General features: G+C 39.7%; 1 protein-coding gene across 1 annotated transcript; it reads right to left on the bottom strand.

The window, feature by feature from the left end:
* Window positions 1-3,380: 3,380 nt before the first annotated feature.
* Window positions 3,381-11,367, bottom strand: LOC125304741 (5-hydroxytryptamine receptor 7). The gene is made up of 2 exons (XM_048259240.1): window positions 10,792-11,367; window positions 3,381-5,674 (listed from the first exon to the last, which is right to left on the bottom strand). Exons 1-2 carry the CDS (start codon window positions 11,244-11,246, stop codon window positions 4,900-4,902), a joined length of 1,230 nt encoding a protein of 409 aa, XP_048115197.1. The 5' UTR covers window positions 11,247-11,367; the 3' UTR covers window positions 3,381-4,899.
* Window positions 11,368-15,946: the final 4,579 nt, after the last annotated feature.

Consider the following 15,946-nt stretch of genomic DNA (forward strand, 5'->3'; position numbering starts at 1 on the left):
AGTCATAATTTTGGTATCATGACAACACTATGCCAGAGCCACTCTTTTTTCTAGATGTCGAGCTCTAGTATGGAGGCAAGGACACATACCAAATTCAGTGTTACTATAAGTAAAATGTTTTTTACTTGTCGGTTGTTGCTAACAGTAGATGCAGTTCTGCATTAGGCTTATTCCCACTATCTAAGTTCATATGTATTGTAGGATATATTCTGAGTTGTCATCTGTGCAACTTGTTATTGTGATGAAATGCATTAAACACCACATGAGGGACTCACTATGTTAGCAATAAAAAATATGGTTGTGTTTTGATAAGAATTTCCAAATGTTAACTGTAATCATGTAAGAATTTCCAAATGTTAACTGTAATCATGTTCCCATTAAATATGTTAATAAACTATAGTATGGGTTCTTAATGCTCAAACATGTATTTAGAGATCACTTTTATTTGGTTTTAGTGATTACTTTTGAAATCAACCCAATTTAGGGAAAAATAAGCAAAAACCGGTAAAAAATGAAAATGCAATATTATTCTGCTTTAATTGCCCCTATCTTCAGTTAAGATGTTCAGAACTGCACCAAATTCTATGTGTATGATTGACCTGGCATTCTCTGGGGGTTTGCCAAGTTTCGTAGAATTCCATCCATGGGGGGTCTAAAAAAATTAGGTTATGTGTACATTTAGTGACTGTACACTCATTGGCCTGTAAATGGCGGTGCACACATATACACATGCACACACACAGGCACCCACATACTATCGGTATTAGAACGGCCGATACATAATTACAAATTCAGTAGGATTAAAAGAAAGCCAAAATAAATATTCATCATCATCATCATGGCTGCATTTTCAGTATTGGCGATAAGTAGTTGTTTGTCCACTAGATGGCGATCGTTGCAGTGAGGCGTAATTTTGTTGGAAGTTAAAAGTGGGTTGGAAAAACAATGGGCCGCTTCCTACAAGGACTGTAATTTACCTCAGCGGACATCTAATAAGGATAGGGCGATGTTCACATGAAGTGTAATTCCCATTTCTTCTTGAAGTTGAAATAAATCTGAGGATGTTTATCGGACATGCTTGGTTTTACTGCAGATGCGTTAATCTTGTAATATCAATAAGGACCTAGGTAATGTTACCGTTAAGCGTTAGTTGAGTGATGGAGGCATTTGATTGATTGCATTTGTAGAAAACTATAAATGCGGTTATACCAAGCAAATTGATAGCAGCACTGTTTGTATCTTTCGAATGTCGTTTATTGCACGTGCTACAAAATCATTCTGTGCAATGGAAGATTTACCAACGTTACACCGGTCTGATACAGTTTTGCCTATACATGCGTGAGACTGAGGCGCCTGTTTATTTTGTTTTAAGTGCGTGCATGGTGTGAGAGGGAATCGATGTGCTTTGATTACAGCTTGGTAGTTGTAGTCTTGTGAAATTAAAAAAGCACGCGTGTGTGTGAAGTATCCAAACAATGACACCTTCATTTCATTATGGCGGCTTTAGCAACACACCTCAAGCTACTGTGTAGTGGGTCCCATCTAGAAGTGGCTACTTCATTCGCGCTTTCCTTGACTCATGGAGCTGCTTGAATGTTATTAAATTTTTTCGCCACGATATGGCAGTTTAAGTCCGCTTGATACTGTAAGGCGAAGCCATTGGTTTCAAAGGAGATTTTATTAGTGTCGCCAGCATAGCCTATTGACAATTTATGTTGTAAATAGGCCTACCTTATAATCCTACCTGTAGCTTAGGGAAGCTAACAGCTTTCTATAAGGATCTAGTTTGTTAGTTACCGTTTTGTCATAACTCCCCTGATGCATTTTTGCATTTAGAATAGCCAGAGCGATATCTCAATCGAAAATTAAACAATATCGGGTGCCTATGGACTAGGCTGGGTGAACCCAGCCTGATCTGCCCGCTATTTATTTTTTGATTTCTTAAAAGATTGAGCTTGGTCTGATGAAAGCCAGACTAGCCATGGACCCCAGTTACACAATGCAAGGGAACATGAATCAGCCTATATTTGCACGAACAATAACGGACAAAAGCTCTTCAACTTTGGCCCGTTAAAATGTGTATGAACAGTCTAATCCACGCATTTCATCAAGGCCCATTTGGACATGTCAGTTATTTGCACCACTGGTTAGATGTAAAACAGCATTTCGTTTCAGACTAGGCTACTGTTACTTAATTTGTGCATTAACAATAACGTTTCAGACTACTGTTACTTAATTTGTGCATTGACAATAAAGTATTACATGAACTAAAGATGACTAAAATCTTATGTAGAAGAAGAAACATTCACAAAAAATCCATCCATCCAAAAATGACCTTTGTTTTGATAGCTGTTGAAAACGGCATGGAACTGACAGAGATGTTTTACACAAAAAATAAATAAATAAATAAATAACATTATGCTGATACCTTTTGCTTTTCCCAAATACAATGTAGCCTACAGGTGTAAGTGACCTTTCATCAATCCAGTTGCAATGGATGAACTGTGATTAACTGCCCTACTTGTGATTGTTTAGAGATTTTAAAGGTTTTATAACAATGCTACATCTTCTTTGGCTATTCTACAATCTATTCACCTTTTCAGCACCAGTAGGCTACTTTCTGTGCAGCCCGACACACACACTCAGGCATGCCAAACAAGCATACACAAAAAGTTTCAAGAGTGGGGGATGGAGTAAAATATGGAGACAAATTGAAGTGTGATTTATTTTCGCGGAACGGATGTACAGGACTGAGCGGCGGTCATATTTTGTACCGCTATGCGGTACATCTAGTTATATAATGCCTCAGTGACCGAGTGAAAGATTGTAATGGCAAAAATGCTTTGGCCAGTCTTAAGATGATTTTGTGTGCTGTCATTGAACTGTCAAAATAATTTTACCAATGATTTGCAAGAACCCTACTATAGCATCCACGAAATGACTAACGAAGCAGACAGCCCTCTCCCTGCCTTTCACTGTGTATGTTGCAGGCAAAAGCTATGAAGTCACACTGGTCCATAAGCAAAGACTCTCACCTCTCTAACAAGATCAAATTATTTCCTTTCATAAGATCACTAAGATAGCAAGTGAGGTCTTTATCTTTCTCAGATTCTCTACAAAGCCAGCCAAAGTTATGATGACTGATTTTACATTCACGTTATAAAAACAATCAATTGAGTTTTGCACACTACTACATTATTTAACTGTGTGGATGTATCTGGTGGTATGTTTTAACATAAATCTCAGCAGGATGTAAACAGGACACAGTAAACAAATTATTGGTGTTAATATATTCACACTCATTTCCTCCTTACACAAAACCATCACATTACACTTCTTTTGACGTATGCAGATGATCATCATAAAAATTCAGTAGAATATTCATGAATAGTGTGGTTTATTTAAAAAATATACAAATAAACATGTATCACCACTACAGATTTACAACACAATGTGCCTGTTAGATAGCCTGATATATATCACCTCCTATCTAATCCAGGAATCTATTAGAAGCAAGAAGAGAGACGCTCAGCACAGGACATCAGGACAGAAATAGGCAGGAGATAAATAGGGATTGATGACTTCAATTTTGTCAAATACAAACCTCACAGGGTAGGCAATAGCATTCGTATCACTGTTTCATCTATTTGGATCCAACCAGATGTGTCTCGACTTTAAGAACAAGATAGCATTGTCACAAAAAATACCAATGGAATAGGATGCTCTGTTTTTATACCCTGTTGAAACAATATCACTCATTGCAAAGTTGCAATATAACATTGATATTACAACCCACTGTTGCTGAAGTGGGTGATAACTGAAGTGTGAGAGAAATTCAGATTCCCTTGACATTACATCATAGCAATTATTTAAAAAGTCTGACTTTAAAGCAATTATACATAAGTATAAGTTCTGCTAGGTTTGACTACCATGGGAGTCAACCTCCTACCTTTGATGTTCTATTCACATGTGAAATCATTAGGGATAGACTTCCCTCTCTTTGGAATTTCACCAACGGTTAGCATAGACACCCACTGTTGATATTATTAGCTGTGATTATAATGGCCAGTAGAATCCTGGATAAGTGCATTCACAGAGCATGAGAGCTATCAGGATGTAATTAATTTACAGTAATTTACAGCAAATAACTGTTTTTTTTACAGCATGGGGTAATTTTGCCAGCCTGTATAAAACATTCATGCAAATACACTGAATATTTACAAGCTAAAACTCCAGACTCCAACAGCACCAATTACACTCAAAATGAAATTTTTACACCATAATACAGAATCAGGCTGCTCCCAACTTTTTTGCCATTTTCACTTTACTATACTTTACACTTTACACTTTACTATAACTAAACGTGAAACAGATGTCTGTATGTATGTTTACAGAACAGAACCAGGTTTAAATATATTTTGCCTTCTAACCTGTTTATCATGTAACATTGTGCATCCTAAAAGAAACTGTGTCCTCATTTTCAGCTTTCCAGCTTGACAGAGAAATGCACTCTTTAGCTTTGGATGTTCATCAAAGCGAATTTCAAAGTATAAATATTCATGTTTCAAAATAAGACTTTTTCTTCTTCTGTGTTCTTTTGAGACAGCAGTGCACGCATGAGGCGCGAGAAGGAGACACGGAGCCAGAGTGAGATTAAGGGGACTTTTCCTCTGCTGTGGCCACCATTCAGGAATGGGAATTCTTGGGCCACAACAGTGTAGTGAGATACACGCCAAGCACTCGCACAGGGAGCTACAGCAACCACTGTTAAATCTTTGATCCCAGACAACAAATGTGCACAGCCAATACCAGCTACTATCACACAGACAGATGGCTGGGCAGAACCACATGTGTCCCACGCACCCAGTGGCTGGCATTGTCTGGCGCGCCCTGGTCGTCTCACACTTTCAGGGCCTCGTGCACGCCCATGGCGGAGAGGCGGCGGTTGATGTTGCGGTAGCGGCAGCGGAGCAGGTCGCGGTAGGTGGAGCGCAGGTCGCGGTTGAAGAAGGCGTAGATGAAGGGGTTCATGAGCGAGTTGGCGTAGCCGAGCCAGAGGAGCGTGCGCTCCAGCCAGGCGGGGCCGCAGCTGCACAGCGCGCCGCAGGCGAACGGCCGCGCCGTGGTGAACACGAAGAAGGGCAGCCAGCACACGGAGAAGACGCCCACGATCACCCCCAGCGTGGTGGCCGCCTTCTGCTCGCTCCGGAACACCGAGGCGCTGCGCCGCTCGTGATGCAGCAGTCGCGCCAGCATTGACCACTCCTCTCCCGGCGGCCTGACCGGCGCTGGGGCCAGGCGCACACCCTGCGGGCCAAATCCCTCGCAGGTCGTTACAGCGCCGGCGTCCGCTGGGGGGTCCCGCCAGGGGCAGGGCGCCAGGGTGGTGAAGCGATGCTTGGCGCCGCTCTTACGGGCGGCCCGGAAGATCTTGTAGTACATGATGAGCATGACGACCATGGGGATGTAGAAGGCCACGGCGGTGGAGTAGAGCGTGTAGCCCACGTCCTGGCTGATCAGACACACGCCCGCCGTGTTGATGTTCTGGGCCCAGCCGCAGAATGGGGGCAGCGTGATGGAGGCCGACGCCAGCCACACGCCCACGATCATCTTGGCCATCAGCTGCCCGTTCTGCCTCGCAGGGTAGGTCAAAGGCCGGGTGATGCCCAGGTACCTTTAAGAACCAAAAGAACCAAGAGAAGGTCAAAGGTAAAAAAAAAAACAGCAATTAGATTGCAATGCATTCAAGTTTAAACAAGGAATTCTACCAACTCTGCATTTTGTAATTAAAATGAAACAACTCAAAACACACAACCTCAAAGAAGCAAAAGATAAAAAATTGATAACTTCAGATTAAGCATTAATCCTCCAATTTCCCAAAACCAATATTTATGAACTGCTTGAGGTATGAACGCAGCTGCAAAACACACCTGTAAATCAGCATTCCTAAAAGGTCCCTTATAACTTCGGCAAGCCTCTAGATAATATATATTTAAGTCTCTGCATAGATTGCTGTTGCATGCACTTCCCAGACTGTATATTAGTTCCTTTGCAGCAGGGCACAGTGACAGGTTACAAAGCCTCTGTCAGCATACATTGCTGTACCACTGGTAACCGAAGAGAGAATATGCAACCACAGAAAAAACAGAGTATATGTCTGTCTACAATATATGCTTGGGTCTTGACAGACATCCATGCTGTCCTGTATAATTTATAATACCGACAAGCAAAATGTAATGCAGAATGAAATCGTACACATAAGAATCTGACATACAGTAGGCTGCTAAAAAGTAAAAAATTTTGCTTCAATGAATGTACTGTAATGAATCATGACTCTTCGAATATGACACACAGACAGATAACGTTCCCTGTAAGATATAGAGGTACTGTAGGGGACAGTACAAGACAACTGACTGTCCTCCAAAGGACATGTACTCTAACTTTAGCGATGCCTTTTGAAGATGTCTTCCAGGATTTTCTCGCTCCCTTCAGAGTGTCAAGGCTGAACACTCAGCGCAGATCTAGCAGGTGACATGTGACGGGCCTCACACATGCCTTTACCTGAACACATCCTCCATAACACAAGCTGACAGAGCAGGCAGGTGAGAGGAGAAGCAATGATCGAGTTCAGGGGCGAAGACATACAGTAGCCCAATGTGATCTCTTGCTCATGGCCCTAATGTGTGATACCATAGAGGTCAGCATGTTCATTTCACAACTCAACTGTAATCACATGTGGAACCATCATCTTTTAGCTATTTCTAAACACATTCAATTGTTTTAATAACAGGTTACTGCAGAGAGCGATTAATAGAGCAATTTCAAAACAAGATTTTTTATTTAGGTTAATCACTTAGCCGCTGCCAATTGTGTCTTTTAATTACAGTTTAATTGTACTCTCATTTAGTCCTCTACTCATTTTGAAGAGCAGCCATGGCATAAAATTGTGTTCTGCTTTCTGTGGTTAGGCCACTTTCTGTTCTGGTCATGACACAAAACTGTGTGCTAGTAGTGCCATATGCACTCTTCTGGATACTACTCAATATCATGGCAATACTTTCTCATTGCATATTAAGATTGCCATTTGGAGAGAGCAGGGGACTTTGTACAGCATCTGCAGTGTTTAAACCACTGCGTGGAGGTTTAATTTGAACAGAATCCTAATATAGGAGTTACATTTAATATTTACACCATTGCCTATAACAGTAGCAAGATTATCAGCCATATACAATTACATGCTATTGCAACTAAAAAAACTAAGATTAAAACGACTCAGACCAAGAGCAAACAGCACATATCACACTGATTAGAGCCATTGAAAGTAGTCCACCTTTGCTAATGCTTTTAAAATTCCAAATGTACCAAACCAGCATAAAACCACAAAGCTCTTGATCAGTCTAGCCTGACTGTAATGATCATATGTAAACAGCAAAGAGTGCAAGTGAGGGAAAGGACATAAGGCATACGCACAAAAAGGAAAAGAAAAGTGCCTGCAGACATTTTTGATGTTAAATAAAGGTGTCCTTGGCATATCCTCACCTTTCAACACAATTGTATTTAGAGTGATGTAATTGCTAAACCAGGCATCAGGTTTAGTTCTTTAGAAAAAAAAGTATCTAGAGACGTTTATATTTGTACATTTTGTACAAGATTGTATGTGGTCTGTGAAAAAATATTTTGAATTTCTGTCTGCTGCTTGAAATAAGCCTCACACCACACCACGACAGCTGTAAAGGACCAGTTTAAGCTACTTTTTAAAGGCTGCACTGCACCAAATTTATACAACCTGGGCCGTCGTGTTTATTGTAGACCAGAGGAGTTACTTTATATTCTAAGAAATTGACAAGTCCCTTCAGAGAAGTTTTATTGCAATATGTGCCAAGGTGTATAAAACAAAACCTGGACATTTGCATTTTGATAGTGAAAATGTTACAATTCCCAATCCACCTTTTCTTGACTTTGCAAAACTACACACTTTTAGCATATGGCCAGTACTTGTGACTGTAAAGAAATTTGAAATACTGATTGATTGATTGATTGATTGATTGATTGATTGATTGAATTTTAGGGAGTATTTATTTCATGGTTATACTGATAAACAGAGAAAAACACATATTTACATATGCTCACACATTGCTGTGCAGAAGACTTCTTTCACCGTTGTCATTATTGCCTGATTTATGATTGCAGTGTCATAAATTAAATGGGGGGCCTAGGGACCAGTTATATGTTGGCACAGCATCTCTGTTGGAGATGAGAGCAATGCCAGAGTAAAACATAAAATGGCTCCTCCCATCCTGGACTGAAGCCAGTCTGGTAAGTCATCTGATGAACATGCTTTGAGCCTAATACCACTCAACACATTACTTGGGAATGGGATTTATTTGATTTAGAAGGTTAACTAGTCAGAATTGCCCCTTATTTCTATACTGAATATTTCCTGATAAGTGAAATAATGTGATATCGGCTGACAAGGGATCAGATGAAAAATTATGTTAATTTTCACATAACATTTCTATAGATATAATAGTATTTTCTATCTTGGACCTATATAATATAGGTCCAAGATAGAAAATACTAAGCTTGAGGACTTAGTATGCAGACTATATGAGGACTTTGGTGAGAAAATATATATCAACACATTGAGTCCTGTAGGATTTCTTGCAAAAAGTGAAATTTCAGCTGATATTGTTTTGTATTATGGAGTCCTACTTTTAGAAACAGAAAACTTAAAAAAAAAAAAAAAATTAAAAACATCAGCGCATAGAGAAAGTCCTCCCTATGCAAATATTACGTAAAATAATTGTTACAGTCACTGGTTCAGATCAGTCTCTACTCTTGGAAGGTCTTCACTGCTGTCGCCTGCGGGTAACTCAATAAAGATATGACTTATGTGCCTATTTGATACTGTTGTTACAGAACAGATCCAGGGCTTTTGGACAGCTTTTTGGCAAATGAAATGAACAGGTACAAGTACTGAAAAGGTTAATACCTTTGAAATAATTTATATTCAATTCAAAATGTAAAAAAAGTCTCACATGATTTGTCACCTTTGATGTTAACAGTACATGCTCAAAGGGAATGCTGTAAAGGCCAAGAACAACATTTGTCCCATTGTGCTCTTTGCGTGTGACAAACACCTAATTATGGCTGTAATATTTGATTCCAGGGGACTATTTTGCAAAATATCACAGGAAGTCATTGTGGTGTCATGCTCAACATTCATTGAGTATGACGTGTATGCAACAAATTGGCAACAGGCCGATAGAATTCAGGCAAAGATTTTTAATTTCCATGCTACACCATGCATTGGTTCAAAAGCTGGTTCTCTTTTCCGATGCTTTAGTTGATCATAGACACAGTAGGGGGTCATTAACTCTCAAACTTTAGTCCGATATACCATATGTTTTGATGCATTTCTCATTTCAGGACCTCTGAATTATTCATGCACTCCACTTAAAAGATTTACAGTTTCACGTATCACATCGTAGGCCGCTGCAATATAACAGCCAACTTGCTGTAAAAGGTCTGAAATAGAAACACTTTTGCCAGAAACCATGAAATACACAAAAGAGGTACGAAGTTCTCCTCCTGAGATTTGGAGCTCAAATCCAGTGGGCAAATTGTTCTGCTCTGCATAATGGCATTGAGGTTGACCCACATTTCAGAAAGACATTCATTGATTCATTTATGCTGAGGATGTCTGGCTTTTGTTCCAATGCAGTCATGGAAATTGTGATTTTGCTCTGCACTATTTATTCCACAATACATGAAAGCAGGACAGTTGCACCCTCACCTGCACAGCTGTTTGCAAACAAACCTACCTAAACAATACAAAAACACAATATGTTAACAGGTTCAGACATTTGATTATTTAAACATGGGAATAAAATATACTGGATTATGCACATATACAAATTGTAAGCCTACATGACAGATATCTGTATTACAGACTACATTCTGTTCCCAGGACTACCATGTCAAGCTAGTGTACTCTTCATCAGAGGCTGTTGAAGCATGTACAACCACTTTTATATATATCTGGAGAATCTCAATAAAACAGTCTTTGATGGGGAGAGACATGACCCACCGTCCCCCAAAATGAAATCTGATCTATGGCTCAGCATCAACCAGAATCCTAGCATTCCATCCCTCCATTTCACAGCAGGCATAGGGTGCAAACCAGGCACCAAATAAACTGAGTTTGATCGGCATCCAATATAGGAACCGCCAAAGCCTTATCTAAGTCATTCCTCATTCCAAGTCCATCAAAATAGATCTACAAGTAATTGGACATTCAATTTCCATCAAATCCCCAATGGCTTTTTCTTCATATATTTCTTTTTACTCTACATCTGATCCCCAGAGGGCAATGGTTACAGGACATGATGGTGATTCATGCAAGGAGCACTTGCACCTCTGATAACCTCCCATATACCAACAACTACTCTGTTACTCAGGCACAGTCAATCAATCAGTAATCACATCAAAGGTCAAGAAGGCAGATCCACTGCTCTCACCCAAATCCCTAGACAGTAGCCATATAGCCTACTGAGTGTTCATTAATAAAATTGCATGGCAGATCCTGCATTGATAAAGTACGGAACTTTAATGTATTTGAATTCTTCCATGGAAAGGATCACTGTAGACATGAACAAGAAAAACCTTCCACTTTGAAAACAACATTAAAATGTTTTTTTTTTTTTTTTTATCTAAAAACAATAAGAACAATAGGTTTTCACCAAATTACCTCAGTAATGATGTCGTTTGACTTGCAGATGAAAATCTTACCTGTCAACACTGATGACACATAATGTCATTATTGATGCTGTGCAACACATTACATCCATGCTAATGAAGATGTTGCAGAAAACCTCTCCAAACAGCCAAGTACCTCCGGTCAGGTCGGTTACAATAACAAAGGGCATTACGACCAGCGCTACTGAAAGGTCTGCAACTGCCAGAGACACAAGCAGATAGTTGGAGGGCTGACGAAGTTTTTTGACCACACATACCGCTATAACTACCAATGTGTTCCCTATGACAGTGACCGCAGTGATGATAGACAAGGTAATTCCAATGATAACTGACTCCAATGTGCTCATGTCAAACATCTGGTCCCCACATGAATCATTTCTTGAGGGTTCATCCGTAAAGGTAGTTAAAGGTTCCTTGGTGCCATTCCTAACTTCAACTCCATTTTCTCTGTAGTCAAATACGAGTCCCGTACTCGACGTGGTGAACATTATGCTACTCCAAGTTGTGGGGCAAGTGAAGCCACGACTCGCTCAAGAACGCACTGTGTAGTATTCCATTCCCGCAAGGAGCAGTGGTGCGCTGAAACACCCAACCAGCCTGCCGTCTTCCCACAAGCGTGGTCCAACGGATGAATGAAAGCACAAGTGCGACTACAGTGGTGGACAGCAGTGCTGAGACCTCCACAACGTATCAACGAATTGTTTCTTGACATCTCCAGTGGTTTTAGAGCTGTGTGCACTTATGTGTCAATTTAAGATTAAACCATTAGCATTAGTATAAAAGATAGATAGATAGATATACAAATATTCTGACAATTATTAGTTGTAATGTGTTTATTATTTGTAATTATTTCACACACAAAAAAATAAATAAATAAACTTATTTGGCCAACTTCTCACAGCATCCCCTACATAACTTTGAAATTCACAGAAATGACAAAAATACGCTTTGAAAGAAGCCCAGAAGTTAACACAGTGGCATTAATTTCCACTCTCTTCTTGCTTTTACCCTCTCTATTGTGCTTCTATAGCGGGAAAAATATTTTATACAATTTAATTTCATGATTTTGCTTGCCTTCCCATCATCAAGGCCTATTTCAACCTAAATGGATGGGACATTAGTCTCGCAAAACAAAGTTACCTTTGCAACATATTTAGGGAAATCCACAGAAAGATGCAGCAACAAAAACAAGGGTTAACAGAAAGCTTCTATCATCTGCGAAAACCAACTTACTAGATTCACACAAACTGCCGCCAAGATAATCAGCCTCCCCACTCCCAGCCTATCACAGTCATCACACGTATAACAAGTACAATAGCAACCAACACAGACCACTTCCTGAGTCAATTTCACAAAAGAGGTACGAAGTTCTCCTCCTGAGATTTGGAGCTCAAATCCAGTGGGCAAATTGTTCTGCTCTGCATAATGGCATTGAGGTTGACCCACATTTCAGAAAGACATTCATTGATTCATTTATGCTGAGGATGTCTGGCTTTTGTTCCAATGCAGTCATGGAAATTGTGATTTTGCTCTGCACTATTTATTCCACAATACATGAAAGCAGGACAGTTGCACCCTCACCTGCACAGCTGTTTGCAAACAAACCTACCTAAACAATACAAAAACACAATATGTTAACAGGTTCAGACATTTGATTATTTAAACATGGGAATAAAATATACTGGATTATGCACATATACAAATTGTAAGCCTACATGACAGATATCTGTATTACAGACTACATTCTGTTTCCCAGGACTACCATGTCAAGTTAGTGTACTCTTCAACAGAGGCTGTTGAAGCATGTACAACCACTTTTATATATATCTGGAGAATCTCAATAAAACAGTCTTTGATGGGGAGAGACATGACCCACCGTCCCCAAAATGGAATCTGATCTATGGCTCAGCATCAACCAGAATCCTAGCATTCCATCCCTCCATTTCACAGCAGGCATAGGGTGCAAAATCCTAGGCACCAAATAAACTGAGTTTGATCGGCATCCAATATAGGAACCGGCCAAAGCCTTATCTAAGTCATTCCTCATTCCAAGTCCATCAAAATAGATCTACAAGTAATTGGACATTCAATTTCCATCAAATCCCCAATGGCTTTTTCTTCATATATTTCTTTTACTCTACATCTGATCCCCAGAGGGCAATGGTTACAGGACATGATGGTGATTCATGCAAGGAGCACTTGCACCTCTGATAACCTCCCATATACCAACAACTACTCTGTTACTCAGGCACAGTCAATCAATCAGTAATCACATCAAAGGTCAAGAAGGCAGATCCACTGCTCTCACTCCAAATCCCTAGACAGTAGCCATATAGCCTACTGAGGTGTTCACAATAAAATTGCATGGCAGATCCTGCATTGATAAAGTCACGGAAATTTAATGTATTTGAATTCTTCCATGGAAAGGATCACTGTAGACATGAACAAGAAAAAACCTTCCACTTTGAAAACAACATTAAAATGTTTTTTTTTTTTTTTTATCTAAAACAATAAGAACAATAGGTTTTCACCAAATTACCTCAGTAATGATGTCGTTTGACATGCAGATGAAAATCTTACCTGTCAACACTGATGACACATAATGTCATTATTGATGCTGTGCAACACATTACATCCATGCTAATGAAGATGTTGCAGAAAACCTCTCCAAACAGCCAAGTACCTCCGGTCAGGTCGGTTACAATAACAAAGGGCATTACGACCAGCGCTACTGAAAGGTCTGCAACTGCCAGAGACACAAGCAGATAGTTGGAGGGCTGACGAAGTTTTTTGACCACACATACAGCTATAACTACCAATGTGTTCCCTATGACAGTTACCGCAGTGATGATAGACAAGGTAATTCCAATGATAACTGACTCCAATGTGCTCATGTCAAACATCTGGTCCCCACATGAATAATTTCTTGAGGGTTCATCCGTAAAGGTAGTTAAAGGTTCCTTGGTGCCATTCCTAACTTCAACTCCATTTTCTCTGTAGTCAAATACGAGTCCCGTACTCGACGTGGTGAACATTATGCTACTCCAAGTTGTGGGGCAAGTGAAGCCACGACTCGCTCAAGAACGCACTGTGTAGTATTCCATTCCCGCAAGGAGCAGTGGTGCGCTGAAACACCCAACCAGCCTGCCGTCTTCCCACAAGCGTGGTCCAACGGATGAATGAAAGCACAAGTGCGACTAGTGGTGGACAGCAGTGCTGAGACCTCCACAACGTATCAACGAATTGTTTCTTGACATCTCCAGTGGTTTTAGAGCTGTGTGCACTTATGTGTCAATTTAAGATTAAACCATTAGCATTAGTATAAAGATAGATAGATAGATATACAAATATTCTGACAATTATTAGTTGTAATGTGTTTATTATTTGTAATTATTTCACACACAAAAAAATAAATAAATAAACTTATTTGGCCAACTTCTCACAGCATCCCCTACATAACTTTGAAATTCACAGAAATGACAAAAATACGCTTTGAAAGAAGCCCAGAAGTTAACACAGTGGCATTAATTTCCACTCTCTTCTTGCTTTTACCCTCTCTATTGTGCTTCTATAGCGGAAAAATATTTTATACAATTTAATTTCATGATTTTGCTTGCCTTCCCATCATCAAGGCCTATTTCAACCTATATGGATGGGACATTAGTCTCGCAAAACAAAGTTACCTTTGCAACATATTTAGGGAAATCCACAGAAAGATGCAGCAACAAAAACAAGGGTTAACAGAAAGCTTCTATCATCTGCGAAAACCAACTTACTAGATTCACACAAACTGCCGCCAAGATAATCAGCCTCCCCACTCCCAGCCTATCACAGTCATCACACGTATAACAAGTACAATAGCAACCAACACAGACCACTTCCTGAGTCAATTTCACAAAAGAGGTACGAAGTTCTCCTCCTGAGATTTGGAGCTCAAATCCAGTGGGCAAATTGTTCTGCTCTGCATAATGGCATTGAGGTTGACCCACATTTCAGAAAGACATTCATTGATTCATTTATGCTGAGGATGTCTGGCTTTTGTTCCAATGCAGTCATGGAAATTGTGATTTTTGCTCTGCACTATTTATTCCACAATACATGAAAGCAGGACAGTTGCACCCTCACCTGCACAGCTGTTTGCAAACAAACCTACCTAAACAATACAAAAACACAATATGTTAACAGGTTCAGACATTTGATTATTTAAACATGGGAATAAAATATACTGGATTATGCACATATACAAATTGTAAGCCTACATGACAGATATCTGTATTACAGACTACATTCTGTTCCCAGGACTACCATGTCAAGCTAGTGTACTCTTCAACAGAGGCTGTTGAAGCATGTACAACCACTTTTATATATATCTGGAGAATCTCAATAAAACAGTCTTTGATGGGGAGAGACATGACCCACCGTCCCCCAAAATGGAATCTGATCTATGGCTCAGCATCAACCAGAATCCTAGCATTCCATCCCTCCATTTCACAGCAGGCATAGGGTGCAAATCCTAGGCACCAAATAAACTGAGTTTGATCGGCATCCAATATAGGAACCGTCAAAGCCTTATCTAAGTCATTCCTCATTCCAAGTCCATCAAAATAGATCTACAAGTAATTGGACATTCAATTTCCATCAAATCCCCAATGGCTTTTTCTTCATATATTTCTTTTTACTCTACATCTGATCCCCAGAGGGCAATGGTTACAGGACATGATGGTGATTCATGCAAGGAGCACTTGCACCTCTGATAACCTCCCATATACCAACAACTACTCTGTTACTCAGGCACAGTCAATCAATCAGTAATCACATCAAAGGTCAAGAAGGCAGATCCACTGCTCTCACTCCAAATCCCTAGACAGTAGCCATATAGCCTACTGAGTGTTCACAATAAAATTGCATGGCAGATCCTGCATTGATAAAGTACGGAAATTTAATGTATTTGAATTCTTCCATGGAAAGGATCACTGTAGACATGAACAAGAAAAACCTTCCACTTTGAAAACAACATTAAAATGTTTTTTTTTTTTTTATCTAAAAACAATAAGAACAATAGGTTTTCACCAAATTACCTCAGTAATGATGTCGTTTGACATGCAGATGAAAATCTTACCTGTCAACACTGATGACACATAATGTCATTATTGATGCTGTGCAAACACATTACATCCATGCTAATGAA

Source organism: Alosa alosa, chromosome 12, assembly GCF_017589495.1.
Source record: "Alosa alosa isolate M-15738 ecotype Scorff River chromosome 12, AALO_Geno_1.1, whole genome shotgun sequence".
Taxonomy (NCBI): Eukaryota; Metazoa; Chordata; class Actinopteri; order Clupeiformes; family Clupeidae; genus Alosa; species Alosa alosa.